Genomic DNA, 19,643 nt, shown 5'->3' on the forward strand with positions numbered 1-19,643 from the left:
CAAGAATGAGCAAGGCACGGAACTGGAATTGGCAGCAGCGCTTTGATTTCCACTCATGCTTTATTTCCCCCTCCCCAGGGTGATGGTGAAGCACGGGCTGTGCTGCTCCGCTCCGTTTGGGGTTGTGAGCATGGCCTGAAGGTGTGTGGACTTGCAAAGGGTGATAATTTCAACTCTGAGTGATTTACCTGGAGATCCTGGGCCAGGAACTGGCTCCAGCTGAGCAACCAACAGCATCTTCAGCTCAGAACCCAAATTTCCAGGTTTTGTCAGGCATCTGTAAGCAAAAAGGGAACAAAACACACAGGGAAAGTGCAGTATGGCTCCTGTATCTTATTAAGCAGCAGCTGTTTTTTTAATGAAGGCCAGGCTAATTGAGGCCAATTAAATCAATCAGGCAAGTGAACCAGCCACACCCATTCCAAGGAGGATGGGTGCAATCACAGGCAATTAGTGTGATTAATATTCTCACTGTCATCCCCACAGCCAGCACCTGGCCAAGAAGTTGGGGAGTTACCTAACTGTGCTCAGGAGGATGCTGCGGGCGAAGGTGGTGCTTCCAGGTGATGATCCTTCTCCTTGGCCTTTTCCCACTCCTTTCTCAAATTCCCACTGAGCCTCCCTTGACCTGAGCAGCCTGGACTTGGCCTTCAAACCTCAGTGGCTGGCAGAAGGTGGAAAAGCTCTGACACAGGATGTTTTAGAAAACATCATCATTCACCCCACTGGAACTTACATTTGCACCCTCCAGCCTCTCTAGGGGATAGACAACACCTTTATTTTCATTTTTTATTATTATTCATTTATGTAATTTGTATTTATTTTATTCTATTTTATGTTCTGCTGTGGGGGAATGATTCACCTCCTGGCTCACTCTGGAATTCTGGATTATTCCCTTCATACTCTTTACAACACTGTTTCCAAATGGATGTTGAGTGTGTGGCTGGAAATGTGAATGGAATATTCACCTTACAGCAGCTCCAACAATGCCCTGTTCTGTAGAATCCCCAGGGCAGAGGGATGGTGTAGGGAGGGCTCAGTATGGAAGTGTTTCTATGTGCTATTTGAGGAATTCAGACTAATTTTTCAATAAAATATATATGATAACATGATATAACCCAGCACAAATAGTGGATAAAAACTGAGGTTTTTTCCAGAGGCTAAACTTGATGTTGACTTTTTACTTTTTAAACAGAGTTTAAAAAACCTGTTGCAAGAAGGGAGCTCACAAATGTGGCTGCCCCATCCCTGTAAAGTGTTCGAGGCCAGCTTGGAGGGGGTAAAAACTGCACATCTGAACACCACGAACCTGTTTTTCCCCACACTGATGCCACACACAAATTATGTTGTGAAGCAGTTTCCTGAGACCTCTAGAACTGGGCCCCTGCAGAGTAAGTAAACCATGATGATTTTTTTTAAAGCAATGCTGTTTATGGATGAAGATAGTGATTTGTAGTGGTTAATTTTTGTGTAAGAGCCCCCTGTGTTTGTGTTAGGGGAGCCTGTTTATTCTGGGATGAAATGAAAGCCCCAAAAATGGGGTCATTCTCTGCTTTGGGTTCTGTGACACCTCGTGGCACCTGCTGTCTGGGCAGGATGAGTTTGCCTATGGAGCAATTCCTGTGGACTCTGGCAAGCTGCAGTGTTGGTTTTAGGGGACAGATAAGGATAATCTGGCCATTGCTTTGTCTCCTGACCCGGGACAGCCTGTGAGCTTCCTTTGTCTGCCCCTCCACCTGATGAGACGGGTTTCAATGGGTTCATTTGGCAGAACCAGCTCTGTTAAAGCCTCTGGGCTGACCTCGAGACAGTTTTGACCTAAAACCCACTGCTGATGTCAACTCCAAACCCACCAAAGCATCGGATGGAGCTGTGGGTTGGGAAAGCTGCTGCAAGGTGCTCAGCACACCCTGGGATGAGCCACGAATGGGCACAAAATGGGCTTCTGGAAAATTGTAAAATGCTTCTATGAAGTTTTCACAACAATTTTGTTCTCAGCTGCCTCCCCAGACAGTCTGGAGGCTGAGTTTGAGCAGCCAGGCAAATCTTTGGCAGGAAAATCTCCTTTCCTTTGGTGCTTGTTCCCAGGATAAGGGGAAGCAGCTCCATTGATCATCCTGAGCTTGTGAAGGCTGATGAAGAAACCCATTTGTGCTATTAAAGTCACTGGTATCAAAGTAATTCCACTAATTTCACCACATGAAGTGGAAAAAGGACTTTCCACACTTACTGGCTAACAGCTCCTCCATAAAAAACCCCAGGAAAACCAAGGGAAGCCATAATCAGCAAGTCTGATCCTGGATCCTTTTTTAGTCTCCTTCCACGGTCTTCTTGGCTTGGGATCTGATGTTGAACTGCTAAAAACAGCAGTTAGGAGGCTAAATGTGAAATTGGAGCTTGACTCGCCCTTTATATCAAATCCTACCCTGACCCTTTACAATTCTGCATTTGAACATGTTTTTGATCTTGGAGCAAAACCCGGATGGTGAAATTCCCACCCTAGAAATGTCCCAACTTGCTTAGTTGGCATCTCCGTGCCACCTGCTCATGGGTTTGTGTGGCAGAAGGCACTCCAAGAGGGAACAAAGTTCCTGAGCACCAGTGACTCTGGAAAAAACCCCACATAAAGCATTTATATGGTCAACAAATAGTTATGATTTTATTGAGTGGTAGAATACACAAGAAAAAAAAAAAAGGGTTCTTTTTGAGTTACTGGAATATTCATTTCCTTTTTTAAAGAATGAAACAAAGCAGGAGCTGTCCTATAAGGAATGTGGGTTTGCTGCTTTAACATCGGGAATGTTAGGGCTTTGTTAGGAAGGCTTTCTTAGGAAAGCATCTACAAAGGAAAAGGATGTCTTTGCCCTAATAAAGACTTCAAATCCAGCCAGGGAGCTCAGCCCCTGCAGCAGGGAATGATGGTGCCTGGAGATGGGTCCTGACAAGCCTCCCAAGCCCTATCTCAGTGAGCAGTTGGGATTTGGGCTTCTCAGATCCATGCTTGGAGGGAAATCTCCAAGGAAAGTCCCCTGATTCCCTCTCCCTGGAATTTCCCTCTCCCTGGAAACTGGGAGCAGTGAGTCCCTGCTCCCAGAGCTGCAGGAGCCGGGGCTCAGTGTGAGATCCAGCTCATTCCGAGGCGCCTGTGGATGTCACCAGTCCCTGCCACCCCCTCTGAGCCCCAGCTCTGCCCTGTGTCTCCAGCACAGTCCTCCAGGCAGATTCCAGCCATGCTGGGAGATCACGATTCCAAATTTCTTCTCCTTCACCCCTCAGTATTTTTTCTCCCCCTCTCATGCATCCCTCCCCAACCCCCAACCTTCCCAAACTTCTCCCATTTCTCCTTCTCCTCCCAAAACACCCCCAGAGGCTTCTCTTTGCTGCAGTTTGTGCTTTTCTCTGCCATCCTCGACCATCCTGGTCCTCCAGCTCCTACTCCACTCCCACACGGTGAGTGAGGAGAACAAATCCAGTCCTTCCCTGGCTGTTGTTTGATTCTCTGCCCTGAAACCAGCTCTGTTTCCAGCTCCCCATCGCCATGTGGTGTAGCTGGGTTCAATAAACCCTGGCAGGCTCCCAGCATCTCTTACTGGTTATGTTTTTTCTTTTTTTTCATGTTTGTGTCTCATTACAATGCAAATGAGTGACCTTTATCGAGAGAGAAAGTGGACAAGATTTCACCTCATTATTTTCAGAGAAGCTGGTTAGTTAAGAGTTCTCAGAAAGCTGGGCAAAGCTGTGCTGAAAATTCTGTGTTTCAGTCATTTTGATGGCAAACTTTAACCTGCTCGTGCCTCACTCATTGCTGCCTTGTTGGAGACAAAGCCAAGGAAGCTCGTGGGAAGTTTATATCTGTCCACATTTCCAGCTTTACTGAAACTTCTGGAATATCTCCAGATAAACCTAATTCTACTTGGAGAACAATGATAACAAAGCAGGTTGATCCAGACTTCCAGGGCTCTTTGTCAGGGATCTGTTTGACCTGCTCCCGTTAAAGGGTGGAGAGCTTAAAGAATCCTGGGATGGTTTGGGTTGGAAGGGACAATAAAGATCATCCAATTCCACCCTCCTGCCATGGACAGGGACACCTTCCCTAGATCAGGTTGCTTGAAACCTCATCCAGCCTGGCCTGGAACACCTCCAGGGATGGGGTATCAACAAAGAATCAAGGCACGTAGGAAAACAGCTCAAATTCCAAGACAGAAAGCTGGGATTTTTTGGAGGGAGAGGAAGAAAATGTATGAGCCAGAGATGGTTTGCCTGAAAAAATAATGAGTTTTGGTGGGGAAAAAAATGCCCATTTACCTAAGAGCTGATCTTTCCCAAGATGAACCCAGTTTCCTAAGAAGAAAAGTGAGAACAGGAGGACAAGGCTAAGGAGGAACATATTTGCTCTGGAAATAAGACAAAAAAACCAAGGGCTGTCAGAAGAATAAGCTGGAGATTTAAAAGCTTGCAGTGCTGATGCCACTGTGCTTGTGGTCATCCTTGCTGGAGCTCAGTGAGGTACATTCAAGGAGTCAGAAAGGGATGCACAAATTAAGGCAGTCCTGATGAGGTTAGCCAAATCCCAGGCTAGCTCCTTACTACCTGCCAGGGAAATCACAGCATCCAGAAGGATGTTATTTGTGTAGCTTTTCACCCTAAACATTCCTGGTGGTACTTGGGTGGGCAAAACCCCCAGCACAAGCCCTTTACAAACCCTCAGTATCACTGGCTTGCTGAAGTTGCAAGATGCTGAATTCCCCATCTGTAAGCAAAGATAAAATCTCATTTTATTCTCCAAAGAAGCCGGGGAGGGAATACATTTATTTTTTTTCATGCTGGCCACAGTCCCGGAGTCACCTCTGTTCATGATGAAGCACCTTGCTGATTCTATGGGATGCTGTTAGGATTCAGGGATTTGACAGAGAAGATCCAGTTTCAGAGGTGAGGGAAGTAATGAGGCCTGTGAAGTAACCAGCATCTCCCTCCTGGTGTTTCCAGGGAGCACCGAGGTGGATGCTGGAGCTGGAGGCTGCTTTTGGAACCACGGCCCTTTGTCCTAAATCAAACATCTCTTCTGCTGTGTTGCAGCTGAACGTGGACCCCTGGATTTATTTGGGGTCAGGTTGCCTGTTCCAGAAGCACCTGGAAGCTGTTCAGCCATCTCTCCCGGTAAGCCATTAGTGGGTTTTGGTAATTAGGTGCTGGGCAGAAAATTGAGTTTTAAACAACTTGTACGAGGGTTCTCCAAAGGTGTCACATCAGCAGCAGAGCCTGGGCAGTCCTGATTCCAGACTGTTTGGGCAGCTCCTCCTTCTGCAGGGAGAACTCCTTTCCTCCTGCGATTGTTCCCAAGGGAAGGGTGAACGGTGCCATGGCTCCTGGCCTCGGGCAGGCGGGGAGAGGCTCGGTGCCTGCCAGGCGTGTGCAGACAGGCAGAACCCTGGGCTTCTGCCGGGCAGGGTGGTGAAAAGGCCATTTGTGGTTCCCCCGCAGCACTGAGGAGCAATTAGCACGTTTTCCTTGTGTGATTGTTTCGGTCTTTTGTGTGGTTTGCTGACCAATCGCCCGTGCCAGACCTGCTGCTCATTAAAAAGAAAACAGACCCTCTCCTAAAGGAGACATTTTGCTGTTTAAGCCCAGAAATCTTCTACAGACCCCTGGGAATAGGGGCTGATCCTACAAACACGGCTATGTTAGCCCTGCTGTGGTTAGGGGTTAGCTGTGCAGGGCCAGAGTCACAGCTTGGACTAAAGGGATGCTATGGTTAGAGAAGGGAAGGAGGCAGGGAAAGGAGGGAGCTGGGTGCTGGACAGGGCTGGAAGCACAGCCCAGCAGCTGCCAGTCCCGTGGGATGTGATTCCTCTTTCACACAAACATGGGAAAGAGGCATGAGTTGGCTGTGGTGTCCTTGGATTGCAAACACTCACTGAGGCCTCAAAAAACCCTTAGGTGCGAATCGGGGTTTGTGTGGTTTAGGCAGAACGAGGACGAATCTTGTGAAAAGAAGGTCAAGGTCAGATATTAATGCCCCTTTTTTAAACATTCCTCATCATCCTCACCCAACCTTCCGTTCCCTGCGATGCTGGCCTCGCTTTCCACCCTCTGGAGCACATTTTAAATCTGCCTGGATTAAACAGGTTGCCTGGGCCTGCGCCAGAAGCAGCTGACAAGAGAGGAAACTCCCGTCCAACCGTGGATTTAGACTGAGATCTGAGAGTAAAAGACACAAGTGTGATCCCCCCCCCCCCCATGCCCCCCCATCCCTCCCGGTCACTCACACCTCCCCAGAAAGATTCATGATCACTTATGGAGATAAGCATCCAGCCAGAGATCTCCAGATTTCTTTAGGGACCTATGGGAAGAAAAGGAGGAGAAGTTTGGGAATCTTGCTGCTGTCGTGTTTTTTCCTGCAATGGAGCCTATTGCTGAATTTTAATATCAATCATAGGCTCACACTCACAGAACCCACCCTCTGGCAGTGTGAAGCCATTCCCCTTTGTCCTGTCACTCCAGGCCCTTGTCCAAAGTCCCTCACCAGCTCCTTTGGAGCCCTTTTAGGCACTGGAAGGGGCTGCAAGTCCTCTTGGGAGCCTCCAGGCTTCACCCCACTGTGCCTTGGTGCTGCATGGCCCTGTCCTAACTGGATTTGAGGACAAAAGCAGGTTTGGAACCAGTTTTCAGCTCTCCCACCCTTTGTGGCCACCCCTCTTCAATCTGCCTGTGCTCAGAGTGGTTTGTGCAGGAGGTGCCTGGACTGCAGAGCTTTCTCATGTTCCCTGCCATGAATTATTCCCCTCGGAGTAACTGAGACAGCAACATTAACACCGAGGCTGCCGACAAGGGCCGTTAGACTCGTCTCCAGCTCTGCCTGCAGGGAATTGCCTGTTGCTGCTGGCAGGGCTCTCAGGGGACACAGCAGAGGCTGTAACCTGACCTGTTTCCCTTTGATTCGTCTCACTTTGCAGCAGGAGCCACCAGCTGTCAGAACAGGGTGGTATAAAAATCAGAATCATTAAGGTTGGAAAAGGCCTCTAAGATCCACCCCAGCACTGCTGAGCCACCATGTCCGCAGATGCTGTGATCAGGTTTGTACCCATCTGAAGGTTAAGTGTTTGGTACTTTGACAGCAAGCAACAGCACAAATTTCTGAAGGGTCTGTTGAGTCCTGAATCCTCTGTGCTAGAAAATATTGGGTGTCCCTGGAAAAATGAGCTGCAGGGGGGATCAGGAGGGCCTTACCCAACGATGTCTACAAATGCTTTCCCAAGGGGCTTCTCCTCATACGGGACTCCGTACTTGGCACATAATGACTTCACCAAAGGCTTCACCTTCCAGAAGTTATGCCGTGGCATTGTTGGAAACAGGCTGGAGAGGAGAGGGAGAAAACAAAGCTGAGAAAGCTCACGAGACAAGCACCAAGGGATGGGCATCTCTGTTTGCATCCTCAGGGGCTTGGTGTTGGTGCCTCCTCAAGCTGTACAGACAAAGGAAGAGAGGCACAGAGACATCCCTGCTTTATGCTCCTCTGTCTCAAGGAGGAGGTGAAAACTGATTTTCCTGCCATGCCTCAAAGCAAAGCCATGCTCAGGACACACTGAAAGCCAGTTCGTGCAAGAAGGGACACGAGTGTGCAATGAGAGGGCAGCAGGAGTGAGGGAACAGCCTCAGAGATGGCCGCCCATTTCCTCTGGGAATAATTGTTTCTTGCTGAACTGAATTCCCAGTGACCTGCTTTTCCACCTCTGGAAGCAGGTAAAGAAGGATCTTGGGGGACCTTTCCCTATGTTTTTCATGGAGATTTCCTAAGCTGGCTCCCAAACCATGCAGCCTCACCCTAAAAATCTTTTCTTCTATGTTTGCTGTTGCCATTGGCAACAGACTGTCCATATGGCCCTGGTTTCCATATTTTTTCTGGAATCTGGTACCCAGCATCCTACACAGTCCCACACTCTATAAAACACTGGAATGCTTTAGGGGAGGGGAGTTTTCTGAGGTGGATGCTTGGCATATGAGCCCACAGCCTTTGTAATGGTAGATGCATAATGACGACTCCTAATTAAACCCTAAATTAAGGCTGTGAGAGTGAAAGCTTTGCAGCAAGAGAGAAAAATGTCGTGGCTGTAATAGAAGCAGACTACCATGGAATGGTTTGGGTGAGAAGGGATCTTAAAGCTCATTCAGTTCCCGCCCCACCATGGGCAGGAACACCTTCCACTATCCCAGGTTGCTCCAAGCCCCATCCAACATGGCCTGGAGCACTTCCAGGGATGGGGCAGCCACAACTTTCACTGCTGTGTAGTCTGGAACTCTTTTTCCTTGGCATATGATCCTGCCCCACCTCCTAATTCCGTCCCCGGGGCTGTGACAAGCTGGCAGTGCCCTCACGATGCCGGCTCCGTACTCACTGGTGCTCGATCTGGAAGTTCAGGTGCCCGGTGAACCAGTCATTGAAAAAGGACTGCTCAATGTTGCAGGTCGCTGCCATCTGCCAGGAGAGAGAAAACTGTGAGGATTTGGCTCGTCCCAAAATCAGGGTGAAATTGCTCTTCCTGAGCTCTGGGAGTGCAGAGCCTGCCATGCTGGGCCTGCTGGGTGCAGCAAGGGGAGCTTTAATCCTCCCTCAGGGCCTCAGGTAATCAAACTTGCACTGGTGGTGAAGTGATGTAGCCCAAGCCCAGATTCCTAAATCTCAGCCTCTCCCATTGGAGATCAGAGGGTTGGCAGCAGTACCAAGGTGGAAAATGGGAGGAAAATGCATGGACACAAAGCTTCCCCATCCCCATGTAGTTATTGCCCAGTTTGCCTTAAGTGTGATATTCTGACAATATTTCTTAGGTATTCTTGCTATTAGTTTTCATAAAATTAGATGTTTTTTCTTAAAATTCTTAAAATGCAACCAAATTTTTTATTGGGTTCCTCCCTCAGACATCTTATTTGGATTTGCAGGGAGACAGAACTGCCAAAATATCAAGAGTATGGTTCTAGAATAAAGAAAAGGAAAGGGAGCACACAGTCACTCATCTTCCAGATCAAAAGGACAAAGGCAGCTTCCAAAATGAAGAGTCACCACTTTTTCCTCAGCTGTCTTCCTGTGGAATCTACAGGCCTGGCCAAAACACCCACGAATATTTTTCTGGATTTGCAGTCACATCCAGCATCAGTCACCAGTCATTCCCTCTCTCAACTTGCCTCCAGGAGCAGGTAACCTTTTAATTGTCAAAGTAATTGCAGAACTTTGGAACTCCATGTCTTTGCCCAGCATTGCTGGCTCTGGGAAGAACATCTTTATAGGAGAAGTTATGGACAAGACACTCTATCCTAATAAGGGGTGGTGGTAACCCTCACACTCTCTGAATAAATCCCATTTTGGGGTGAGTCAGGGGTGTTTTTTTCTCCCCTCCCGGTTACCTGGGAGCTCAGCCAGTCTCTGTGCTTCTCGGAATCAATTTCCATTGGAATGTGATTCATCTGGGTGACCCACACGAACCAGTGGCTCTCCAGAAACCTGCAAAGCCAGGAAAAATTGTGACAATTTCTGCCAGATGTGGGGACATCAGGTGGGGTTTGCAGGGAGCAGCAGAGACTTGGATGGATGTTGACAAGGAATTGCCTGGAATCATCCTCATTCCAGGCTTGTTTTCTGAAAGAGCAGATGATCTGATTTTGCAATTTTGCTTTTTTTTCTTGCACTTTCAGTTTCATCAAAAATTTTGGGAATAATGGGCCAGTTGTGCTAAGTTTTCCAGCTTGATTTCAGACTTGGAGCTTGCACATGATTACCTCCACAGTCAGCTGGGAAGAGGGTGGGATGAGACACTCTGGGAGGGTCCAGCCATGACCAAAGTGGGATCAGCAGTGTGTGGGAACAGGGAATGAGGAAAGGGAGGAGAATCCTGGCTGGACCATGGTGGGGCAGGGGGAGATGCAGGTAGGAGAAGATGTCGAGTGCCAGAGGAGCTAGAATTGGGAGGGAAGCCAGAATTCCTGAGAGGGAAGTGAAGCCGTGGGACACAGCAGAGCTGAGGCCAGGCTCAAACAGCACTGGAGGGATGGCAGAGCAGCAGGGATGCCCTTGAGCCCCTACCTGACAAACGTGAGGAGACCCAGGGATCCCAGGATGCCATAGAACGGGATGTAGGTGAGGAAGTAGCGCAGGTAGTAGCTGATGGCCCAGGCCAGGTCCTGGGGGGAGAGAGAAAACACCAGGCATCACTTCGCCCATCTTGGGTAACGTGTCCTTGCTGGGGATGTTGGGAACAGTGGGTAATTCCTGCTGGGCCCCTGGCCTCCCTCTCTGCTCCAGTTTCCTGCCAGACCCCATAAGGATGGAGGGAATGTTTCACTCACCGCCCAGAACCTGCGCCTGATCATGGTCGAGATGATTTGGATTTGGAAATACACAGGGATGAGCAGAGGCGGGAAGACTGCAAGGCAAAGGGAAATGGTTTGGCCATCAGAGGGGTGGGAAGGTGTGTGGCATGAAGGACTGCTTCCATGGAACTGGGAACATGCAGTTTTTCCATGGAGCCTCTCACATGGAGGTCATTCCCAGCCTCAGCTCTTTTACATTCCCTTGCTCTACAGGGCAATGTTCCAGGTGTTTGGACATCCCTGAGCTGATTTTGGGAGCTGCACAGGGTCCTGAGGAAGGGTGGGATGAGCTGGGATTTGAGGAGTTGCTCTGCTCACACAGTGAGGGCTGGAAAGGACAAGTGGCATTCCAGGAAAAGGGAAGAGAGGAGGGTGGATACTCACTGAGGAAGAAGTACTCGTGCTGGTGGTTGTAAGGCAGGTACTTCAGCTTCTTCTTGCCGTACTGCAGGACACAAGGACACAGCTCAGCCTGGGATCGGGATGTTCCCAGGTAAAAGCAGATTCTCTGCAATAATTCCTAATTTATTGACCAGGGAGTTTTGACTGAATTCCCACCAGCGATTTGGTGTGATTAAATATCCTGACTTTGTCCTTGTGTTAGGTGTAAACTCAATTTTTACAGATAATCTCTATTTATTTGATGGGATTTTGATGCACTTCGCCTGCTGCCATCCCTGTGTCTGTGATAAGAACTGCCAGCACCTCCATCTTTACTAATATCAATGTGACAGGGATGAAGTCTGATTTTTTGGAAGGGAAGGCTTGTAGCACTGACAAATCAGGCACATTATTCCCTCTGGGCTGAGCTCTGCAAGGCTGTGCACTTGGCATCATCTGGAAAAGGATTCTATACCAGTGTGAGAATATTAGGATAGACTGATCCAGGCCTAATATTAGATATTTTGAGGAGGAAGTCCAGTTTTCCTTGTTACCACAAATGTTTAGGTTTTCCTTTAAGTCTGCTTTCTCAATAATACAAAATCTGGCTGAGAAACCATTTTTAATGTTGTATTCCCCTGTGTTGTCTTTGCTGCTTGTCCATTTTCTTGGGGTTTTGCTTTTAAAACTAGAAACCCTTGTTCCATTGTGAAAACCACCACAATTTAAGTGCTTTGCATAGGTTTTTATAAACAGGCAGTAAATATTTTGGCTCTGGAGGGGCAGATTGAATTAAAATTAAAATCACTTGATGCTGGAAGACATTTGCTATGGAAATGGAAGGTTAGTTTTGAAATGCTCCTGCTGGAATACTGAGGAACACCATATTTCCCCCTCATGCTGGCACTTCAAGCCAGCAGGATGAAGTGGCCTTGAGTGGCTTTCTGCTTTCTCTCCAAGCCCATCTGCATTATTATTCCCTAGTTAGCCCAGGACACTGTCTCCTGTGGTCAGCACAGGAAATGGATTGGGAATTAATAGTCAGTGCTGCTCCTCAGCGCAAGGGTTGGCTCCAAACTCCTGTCAGACAACGTAGCCAGACGAAATCCCTGGATTAAGCATTTCCTTTCTAGCATTCCTGGAAGTCCTGCCTGTGTAAGTCATGTCTAACAATGGGAGCCAACTCCTGGATTTGCACAACCACTCTCTGAGGGCCCTCTCAGACAGTAGGTTTCCACGTTTTCCCCACTTTTCCTTACCTCAACGGGCTGTGTGTCCCCAAGGACAAAAATGTGCAGCATGTTCACATCTGGGTCCTTCTTGAAGATGTTGGGCTTGGCGTGGTGCTGGAAGTGGCGGTGGTTCCACCAGTTTGCAGAGGCACCCTGGGCAAGGAGAACAAGGAGTTTTCATCCATGGGGAGCTGCTCCCAAGGTGGGATTACCCCATCATTTATGAGAACTAAAGTGGTGAGACTCAGGTTGTGGCCAAAGTGGGATTTGCTTTGGAAAGAGCAGCAGGCAGGGAGTGCTGGAGTTGTTGGTTGCTATGAGACTGCTGGTTCCAGAGGGATCCCCAAGGATCATCCATATTGAAAGAACATGGAATAAATACACTCTGAGTGAGTTACAGGTCACTGTGTCTTCCCAGAAAATGCTGGAATGGTTTGGGTTGGAAGGAACTTTAAAGCTCATCCAGTCGCAGCTCCCTGCCATGGGCAGGGATACCTTCCACTAGCCCAGGCTGCTCCATGGACAATGGTCACCAACTTTTTTTGTGCCTCTGCTCACTTTGGGAAGGCTGAGAGCCTCTCTTTCCTACTGGGCCACAGCCAAAGGGATGGATTCCCAGAATTCCCTGGCTCCATAATTCCCTTTACCTTCAGGTGTCCAATGACAAACTTGTGGAAGATGTGGTTCCAGGAAGACTTCTTGAAGACAGAGAGGTGTCCAAAATCATGCTGCAGCCAGCCTGCCTGGGCCTGGGATGAGGGGAAATCAGATAGTTAGGAAGCTATTGGGACTCAGAGCTAAGCAGGAAAGAAATGGAGATGGAGGGCATGTTGGGAGTGTGAGGAAGAGCCCTCTTTGTCACCTGGCAAGTTGTAAGGATGCAGGCAAGGATGAGGGTTGTGATCCAGCCGGTCCCAAAGTAGGAAACCATGAGCCAAGCCAAAACTTCCATGGCAATGATGTGGCCCAGGTAAAGGGAGAAGAACAAAGGGCTGGCTCGGAACAGGTTCATGTCCTCCGCTGTCTTCCGCAGGGTCCGGAAATCCTCCACCAGCTGGGACTGCAACGGGACACGCAAGAGCAGGGTGAGGCTTGGGAGTGAGCCTGAATGAGTTGCGGGATGGATGGATGGATGGAGGAAGGATGAGCTCCGTGCTAAGGACCCTGGCTTCATATTCCAGCTTTTTGCCCTGTATTCCTAGGAATAAGCATCCTGGCTGGTCTGAGCCCACATCCTGACCTTTTGGACCTGGAGCCAGGAGAGTAATCCAAGCTCTGTTGAGTGTCCCATCACCTGATGGCTCTTGTCTGAATGAGCTTCCCAAGCACCAAGAGAAGCTGGAGCAAGAGGGAATTCAGTGCTATTGTGCCTAATTCCAGAGCTCTGATAATGAGCACCCACTATCACCCGTCATCCATTCAATCCGTGGGCCAGCTCCTGTGCAGCCATCCATGAGGAGCATTGCTGGGTCACTGGGGGCCAGCACTGTCCCCTCTATTGTGAGTGACACAGATATCTCACAATCATGGCCAGCCACAAACAACGGGGCAGGATTGAGTTTCCTGGCCAGTTGTGCCACGCTCTGGGCCTGAATAATGGATGAGCAGGGATCCAGAGCTGCCCTGGGGATGGGCAGTGGCTGCTGCTCCTTAGCACAGCCACCGAAGCGAGACTTGTGTTTTGGAGCTTGGTCACCAGCAAAGGAGCAGCAGAAGGGACCCTGGAGCTGGGGCACATTTCCCATTCCACATGTCTCAGTTCCCATTTCCCGTCAGGATGGGATCAGTCCAGCCTGGGTGCCTGGAACAGGCTGCCAGAAATTGGCTGTTGGTGGCTCTGTGGGAAAGGCAAGGTTTGTACGGCCAAAAGTGTCACCCCCTTTCCACACACATATGATAGGATGCAAATACTGCTACACGGAGATGTTCAGTCACTGAGAACTCTCCCTCTCTGGAGAACATCCCAAGAGGGAAAAACCAGTGGGAATAGCCACCCTGAACCCCAGCTGAGGAGCAAAAACTCACATTTTTGTCTCGGTCCTGGCTGGGCTCCCCTGGAGCGAGTTCTCCGATAAGCAAGGGCTTGAGAAACTTCTGCACCAAGGTGGGATTGATGTGGAAGGCCTGGAATGCATCCTGGAGTGGAAACAGGAGGAACTGTGTGAGATCCAGAAGTCAGATGTGCGTCCTATTCACTGTGACATTCCCACCCACCTCCAGCAGTTGTGGAACCTGTGGAAGAGGGGGGCCAGGTGACCTCCAGCTCTGTGATCACTGTTTGGGACATTAATTCCACTAAAGCCTGATGAATTTGCTGTCCTGGGAAGGGTGAGACCTGGGATGGCATCCAGCCATATGGTGAAAGGCACCTCAAGAAATTCTTTCTAAGCAACTAAATACTTAAATCCTGTTAATTCCCTTAGAAGGTAGGCAGAGGGGAATTTGTGCAAATCCTTCCTTAGGATAAAAATACCCTTGGAAAGTCTGCTCGTGGAGGCAAGTCAAGAGCGGGGGTGACTGTGGTGACTGAAGCTGGATGTGACTGCAAACACAAAAAATATTCCTGGGTGGTTTGGCCAGGCCTGGAGATCCCAGCGGTAAAACAGCAGAGGAAAAAGTGGTGACTCTTCAGAATAATGCCTTGTTTGTGGAGTCATGTTGATCCTGGCATTCATGAGCTTATCTGACTCTTCTTTTTCTCTATTCCTTCCCCTTCCACATATTTTTGTCTACCTGTATCCCACAGGTGCCTGATGCTCATGAGATCTTGGCCAGATCCTTTCACATGGCACAGTTAGAATTTTAACCCCAAGGACAGCAGCAGGGCCAGAAAGCTGACCCAGATCAGAAACCCTCACTCTGTCCTTGCCCTTTCCTCACTGCACAGAACTGGAGTCAGCTCTTGGAATTCACCTGGGAGAACTGGAAATATTGGTTCCATAAAGTGCTGAGAGAGTATGGAAAAAAAAAAAATAGTTAAAAACAGGAGTCAGGAGCATCGTGCTCTGGCCTTTCCACCCTTGTCCCGTTGCCTAAGAACTGTAGGGACAAACTAAAATCTCCCTCCTGACTCTAAAGAGAAAGGGTGGATTGAAAAGTGCTCCCTCTGTCCAGCTGACCCTTCTGGGAGCTGCCCTCCATCAAAAGTCTGGGGTTCAAACGAGCCAGGCAACGATCTCGGGCCCAAGGCCCACCAAAATCAATAGAAACTTGAACCCATAAATGTGTCACTGAAATATTGACTCTGGTTCCTGTTTTCCTCCTCTGGAATGATTTGCAGAAGATGTGAAAGAGGAAGGAAAAGCAGAATGAGGGGGGAAGTGAATAGCTGACTGTGCCTACTGCAAGGCTCTGCAGTTTTGGGTGAAAAAAAAGGGGAAGAAAGGGAAAGCGAGAGAGGGTGACACATAAGAAGCGTTAAAAAATGTCCATTCAATACTATTTTAACTGCTGGGAATAAAAAAGTCTTTGGAGGTCTGATTGGGTGCTCACTGCCTGGAGATCCTGCAAGAGACGGAAGGATTGGATTTTTATTGTGTGTATCTCATGAAGCTCCTATACTAATAGGTTCCAAATATAAGATAGCACCTGGATTTTGGAATTGTCCTCAGTTCTGTACTGCAGGTGATAAAAAGCTTAAGGAAGAAGATAATCTCTGAGAAATGCTGTGTGATGTTGGCACTTGACCTCCCAACTTTGTGATCTACTGACCAAATAAGCCGAAGTGTTTTATGGGATGTGGGAATTATTCCAGCTGCTTCTGGTGAAGAAAAAAAAAAAAAGCTTTGTATAATGGAGATATGAGCTGTACCTGAGCACTGGAAGTGCTTAGAGCCATCAGCACAAGGATTTTCTTTTACATCCCTGAGCACCTCTGGGACAGACACTGGAAAGTGTCCCTGCCTTCGTGTTCTGTGTGTGAGGTGACACCAGAACAGGCTGGCCCAGACTCAGATGTTGTGTTTAAAAAAAATCATAGAACCATGGAATGGTTCGGGTTGGAAGGGGCTGTAAAAATCATCTCATTCCACTACCCTGCCGTGGGCAAGGACACCTTCCATCGACCAGGTTACTCCAGACCCCATCCAGCCTGGCTGGGACACTGCCAGGGATCCAGGGGCAGCCACAGCTTCTCCGGGCAACCTGTGCCAGGGCCTCCCCACCCTCACAAGGAAGATTTTCCTCCTAAAATCCAATCTAAAGCCTCACAGGGTCAAGGCCAAGTCTTTCTCCCCTTGAACAAGAAGGTTTTTTTGGCTGTAAATGGTTGTTCACCACAGGGAAGCTGCAAAACTGATGCCAATCCTGATTTGGTGCTCGGAGGGGTGATGTAACAATTTCAGAGCATTTTGAAGGCCATGCCTTCATGGAGTGTGGGATGCAATGTAGGGTGGGGAGGTGGGAGGAGGACCAGCAATCCTGGAAGCACCAACCTGTGTTTCAGCCTGCCTTTCAAGGATTCCAGACAACTGCAGTAGCAGATGCTTTTTGGTTGCTAATGGAGATAAGGGAGTTAAATTCTTGGGGATAGGAGTCAAACTCCTCCTGTTTGAGCAGCTCTGTGTTTAGGCACTTAAAAGCACAAACCTGGCCCATCTTTTTGAGGGAGAAAGCTACTCATTCAGAGGATTTACTGAAAAGGCACAGAAGGGCCAAAATGCAGCTCAGTGCTTAAAGGAAAAGAATGGAAAATAACCACGGGACGCAGGGAAATGGGGGTTGAAGGAAAGGGAAGGTTCTGCCAAATAATTTTGTCGCACATGGAGCTTCCTCCTTGCTGAGGTGTCAGGAGCTGTGGGAGACCAACAGCTTGTTCCTGCTTGGTCTCTGCACGTTTTGGGAAGAGCTCTGAGGCAGCTTGCATTTCACGAACACGCCCTGAGGGGAGAACATGCTCTCTGGATGCACTTCTGAGGAAGGTGGTTTTGAGGGGAACTCCAGACAGCAAACAATTTATTTCTAATTTGTTCCTTTTTCAAGGCAGGGGTTTTTTTTTTGTTGTTGTTGTTGTTGTTTGGTTTCTTATCTTTTACGGTGCTGAAACCTGAGAGGTGGCTGAACCCAGCGCAGGAACAGCTGGAGCAGCAGCAAATGGTTTGCTGCTTTTCTTTTTCTCTCTCTCTTTTCTGTAGCAACCTGTAACCAAATTCTCCAGAGAATTTTTTCCCGGGGAAAAAAAAAAAGCTAAAAAGCTCCTTGTTTTAAAGCCTCCTCACAGAAGCAACTTTGAGACACAGCCTGGCCTCTGTTTAACCCTCCCTGTGCTTGGCTGCGTGACTCTGCATGTCACAAACTCCACGCTGAAAAAGGGGAGATTTGGGACGCCTTGCTCCTGAATTCAGGGCTCGAGGCACGGCACAAGCAGGAGACAAAGGCAAACTAGCAGGATTTAAGCACAGCAATCCCTACCAACCCATCTTCCAGACACCACGGCTCCGGGGGTGGGGGGGGTGGGGGGGACCTGCATCCACTTGGACCGAGCTGGGAGCAGCGGAAGGGCTGAGCCGGGTGTCCAGCAGGTGTTGGGGAGATGGGGACAGGGGACAGCAGGCAGCTGGCTCCCTTCAGGGAGGGAAGGAGCTGTCAGAGGATGCTGCTGGAGCCGGGAGAGCCGCGGGGGTCGGTCCTTACCGTGGCATCTTCGCCGGCGCAGTGGCTGATCACTCGCTGGCCCCCCGGGTGCCTGTTTGCCCACTTGGTGACATTATAAACCTTTCGCTCTATCACCAGCCACTTGTCCGTCCTCAGGTTGTGCTTCTGGATCTCCTCCCAGGTGTAGAAGCGGATCTGCGCCGCCGGCTCCCCCGAATCCCCCCCTTGCTCGCCCCCTTTCCCCATGGGGCCACTGGATTCTTTGTCTTCTTGCCCAAAGGGGGAGAGGAGTGGGGGGAAACTTGTCCCGGCGCCTCTTAGGGATGTGCCGGAGGGGAAGAGCTTTCCTGCCGGGATTGAACTCAGCTGATCCCCTGCTCCCTCCCTTCGCCTTCGCTCATGTCCTCCCTTCTCTTTGTTTCTGGCTTCCCAGCCCTTGGAAGCTCTCCGCCTGCTCGGAAGTGCCCCCTAGGCTGGCTGTCCCCGCACTGATGCACTTTATCCTCGCACATAGCCCTGTGTTTTGAGGGAAGCTCGGCCCCTTCTACCCACACCCCCCCTCGCACCCTCCTCTCGGGCATCCTCCTCCCCCCCCCTCCCGGCATTCTCCCCCCTCGGCATCCCCTCCCTCTCCCAGCATCATCCTTTCTCCCGTGCATTCTCCTCCCTCCCGGCATCCCCCCCTCCGCCCCAAACTCAGCATCCTCCTCCCGCGGGCATCTCCCCCTGCCCGGCATCCCGCCCCCCTTTCCCCGGCACCCCCCCTCCGCTCGGTGCCCGGGGCTCTCCCAGCGGGATCAGCCGAGCCCCGGCGCCAATCCCGGCTGTCCCGCCGCCCTCCCACTCCCGGCCATTGGCCCGTCCCGATCTTTCGAAGCGGCTGCGGGCCGGGACCGCCCGGGGCCGGGGGACGGGAGGGTGGGAGCCCCTCGCCTCCTTTTCCTCCTCCTCCTCCTCCTCCTCCCGCTCCGAGCTTCGTGTCCTCGAGATTTTTTGGCTCCTGCTGTAAAGGGCTGCTCCCGTCTTTTTTTTTTTTTTTTTTTCCCGCGTAATTTTTCTTCCCCTTCCTTTCCCCTGTTTTCTTTCTTCTTTTTTTTCTCTTCGTTTCCTTTTCTCCCCTTTCCTCCTCCCCCACCTTTCTCGCTTTCCCTCCTTTCCCCTCTTTTCCCCACCTTTACCCCCTTTCCCTCCTTTTCCTCCTTCTCCTCTTTTCCACTTTTCCTGCCCTTCCCCCTTTCCTCTTCCCCCCCTTCCCCATCTCCTCTTCTTCCCCATCTCCCCTTCTTCCCCCTTGCCCCCTTTTGTCCTCTCTTTCCCCTTCTCTTTCCCCTTCCCCCGTTTTTCATCTCTTCTCCTCTTCCCTTCTTCTCTCCTTCCCACCTTTTCCCCTTCCACTCCTTTTCCCCTCTTTTTTCCCTTCACCCCTCCTCCTGCTTTCCTCTTTCCAACCCTTTCTCCTTCCTTCCACTCTCCTTTTACTCTTTTTTACCATTTTTACTCTTTTTTACCTTTCATACAATTTTTACTCCCTTTTTACCTCTTTTCTTTGTCCTCTCTTTTTCATATTTTTTCCCTACTTTTTCCCCTTTTTCTGCCTTTTTTTCCCCCCAGACTTCTCACCCCACTTCTCACCACTGAGCTCAGAAAGGAGCTGCCCGAAATCTGCATTGTTTTGCTCTATTTTTGCCAGGCTGCCGCTGCTGGCTGCCAGACTTCACAGCTTTCCTGTGTCACAAGCAGAGCTGGTTGAGCCCAGCCAGAGCTCCCCTGCCCGAGGCCATGCTTTTGTTAACAGGTGGGATAAAGTCATCTTTGCCATCTTTTCCTTGCCGTGGGGCGCTTCATTGTACACGGTTCCGTTGTGAGGTTACGCAAGGTGTGGTGTTGCAAGGACAGACAAAACCAGCACGAGGCACTTTCCCTGCGGCTTTGCTCACCTCTGACAGGGCCCTCGGCCACTTTCCAGGGCCAGTCAGGTGTGATCCCCAGCTTTCCAGGTGATTGGAATCTCTTCTTGTGATGATTTTGCATGAATAAGTGGCAGGGTTATTAATCCTTTCTGTAGTGGCACAGGCTGGG

General features: G+C 49.7%; 1 protein-coding gene and 1 long non-coding RNA gene across 3 annotated transcripts; one reads left to right on the top strand and one right to left on the bottom strand.

Annotated features, from left to right (window-relative positions):
- Positions 1–41: 41 nt before the first annotated feature.
- Positions 42–18,073, bottom strand: FADS2 (fatty acid desaturase 2). 2 transcript variants are annotated; one of them, XM_042022367.1, is made up of 13 exons: positions 17,604–18,073; positions 13,998–14,108; positions 12,835–13,032; positions 12,620–12,721; positions 12,000–12,125; positions 10,744–10,804; positions 10,336–10,412; positions 10,073–10,170; positions 9,397–9,493; positions 8,394–8,473; positions 7,228–7,353; positions 6,267–6,340; positions 42–277 (listed from the first exon to the last, which is right to left on the bottom strand). In XM_042022367.1, exons 1-12 carry the CDS (start codon positions 17,808–17,810, stop codon positions 6,289–6,291), a joined length of 1,335 nt encoding a protein of 444 aa, XP_041878301.1. In that variant the 5' UTR covers positions 17,811–18,073; the 3' UTR covers positions 42–277; positions 6,267–6,288. The 2 variants fall into 2 exon arrangements, with proteins under 2 accessions (XP_041878301.1, XP_041878300.1); XM_042022366.1 differs by lacking the exon at positions 42–277 and having other exon boundaries at positions 4,752–6,340.
- LOC121661824 lies at positions 6,340–15,709 on the top strand. The gene is made up of 2 exons (XR_006015099.1): positions 6,340–7,073; positions 8,935–15,709. It is a non-coding gene; the product is annotated as an uncharacterized LOC121661824 (long non-coding RNA).
- Positions 18,074–19,643: the final 1,570 nt, after the last annotated feature.

Source organism: Corvus kubaryi, unplaced genomic scaffold, assembly GCF_017639235.1.
Source record: "Corvus kubaryi isolate FWS band 111438036 unplaced genomic scaffold, C.kubaryi_AGA036_p1.0 37201, whole genome shotgun sequence".
NCBI classification, from domain to species: domain Eukaryota; kingdom Metazoa; phylum Chordata; class Aves; order Passeriformes; family Corvidae; genus Corvus; species Corvus kubaryi.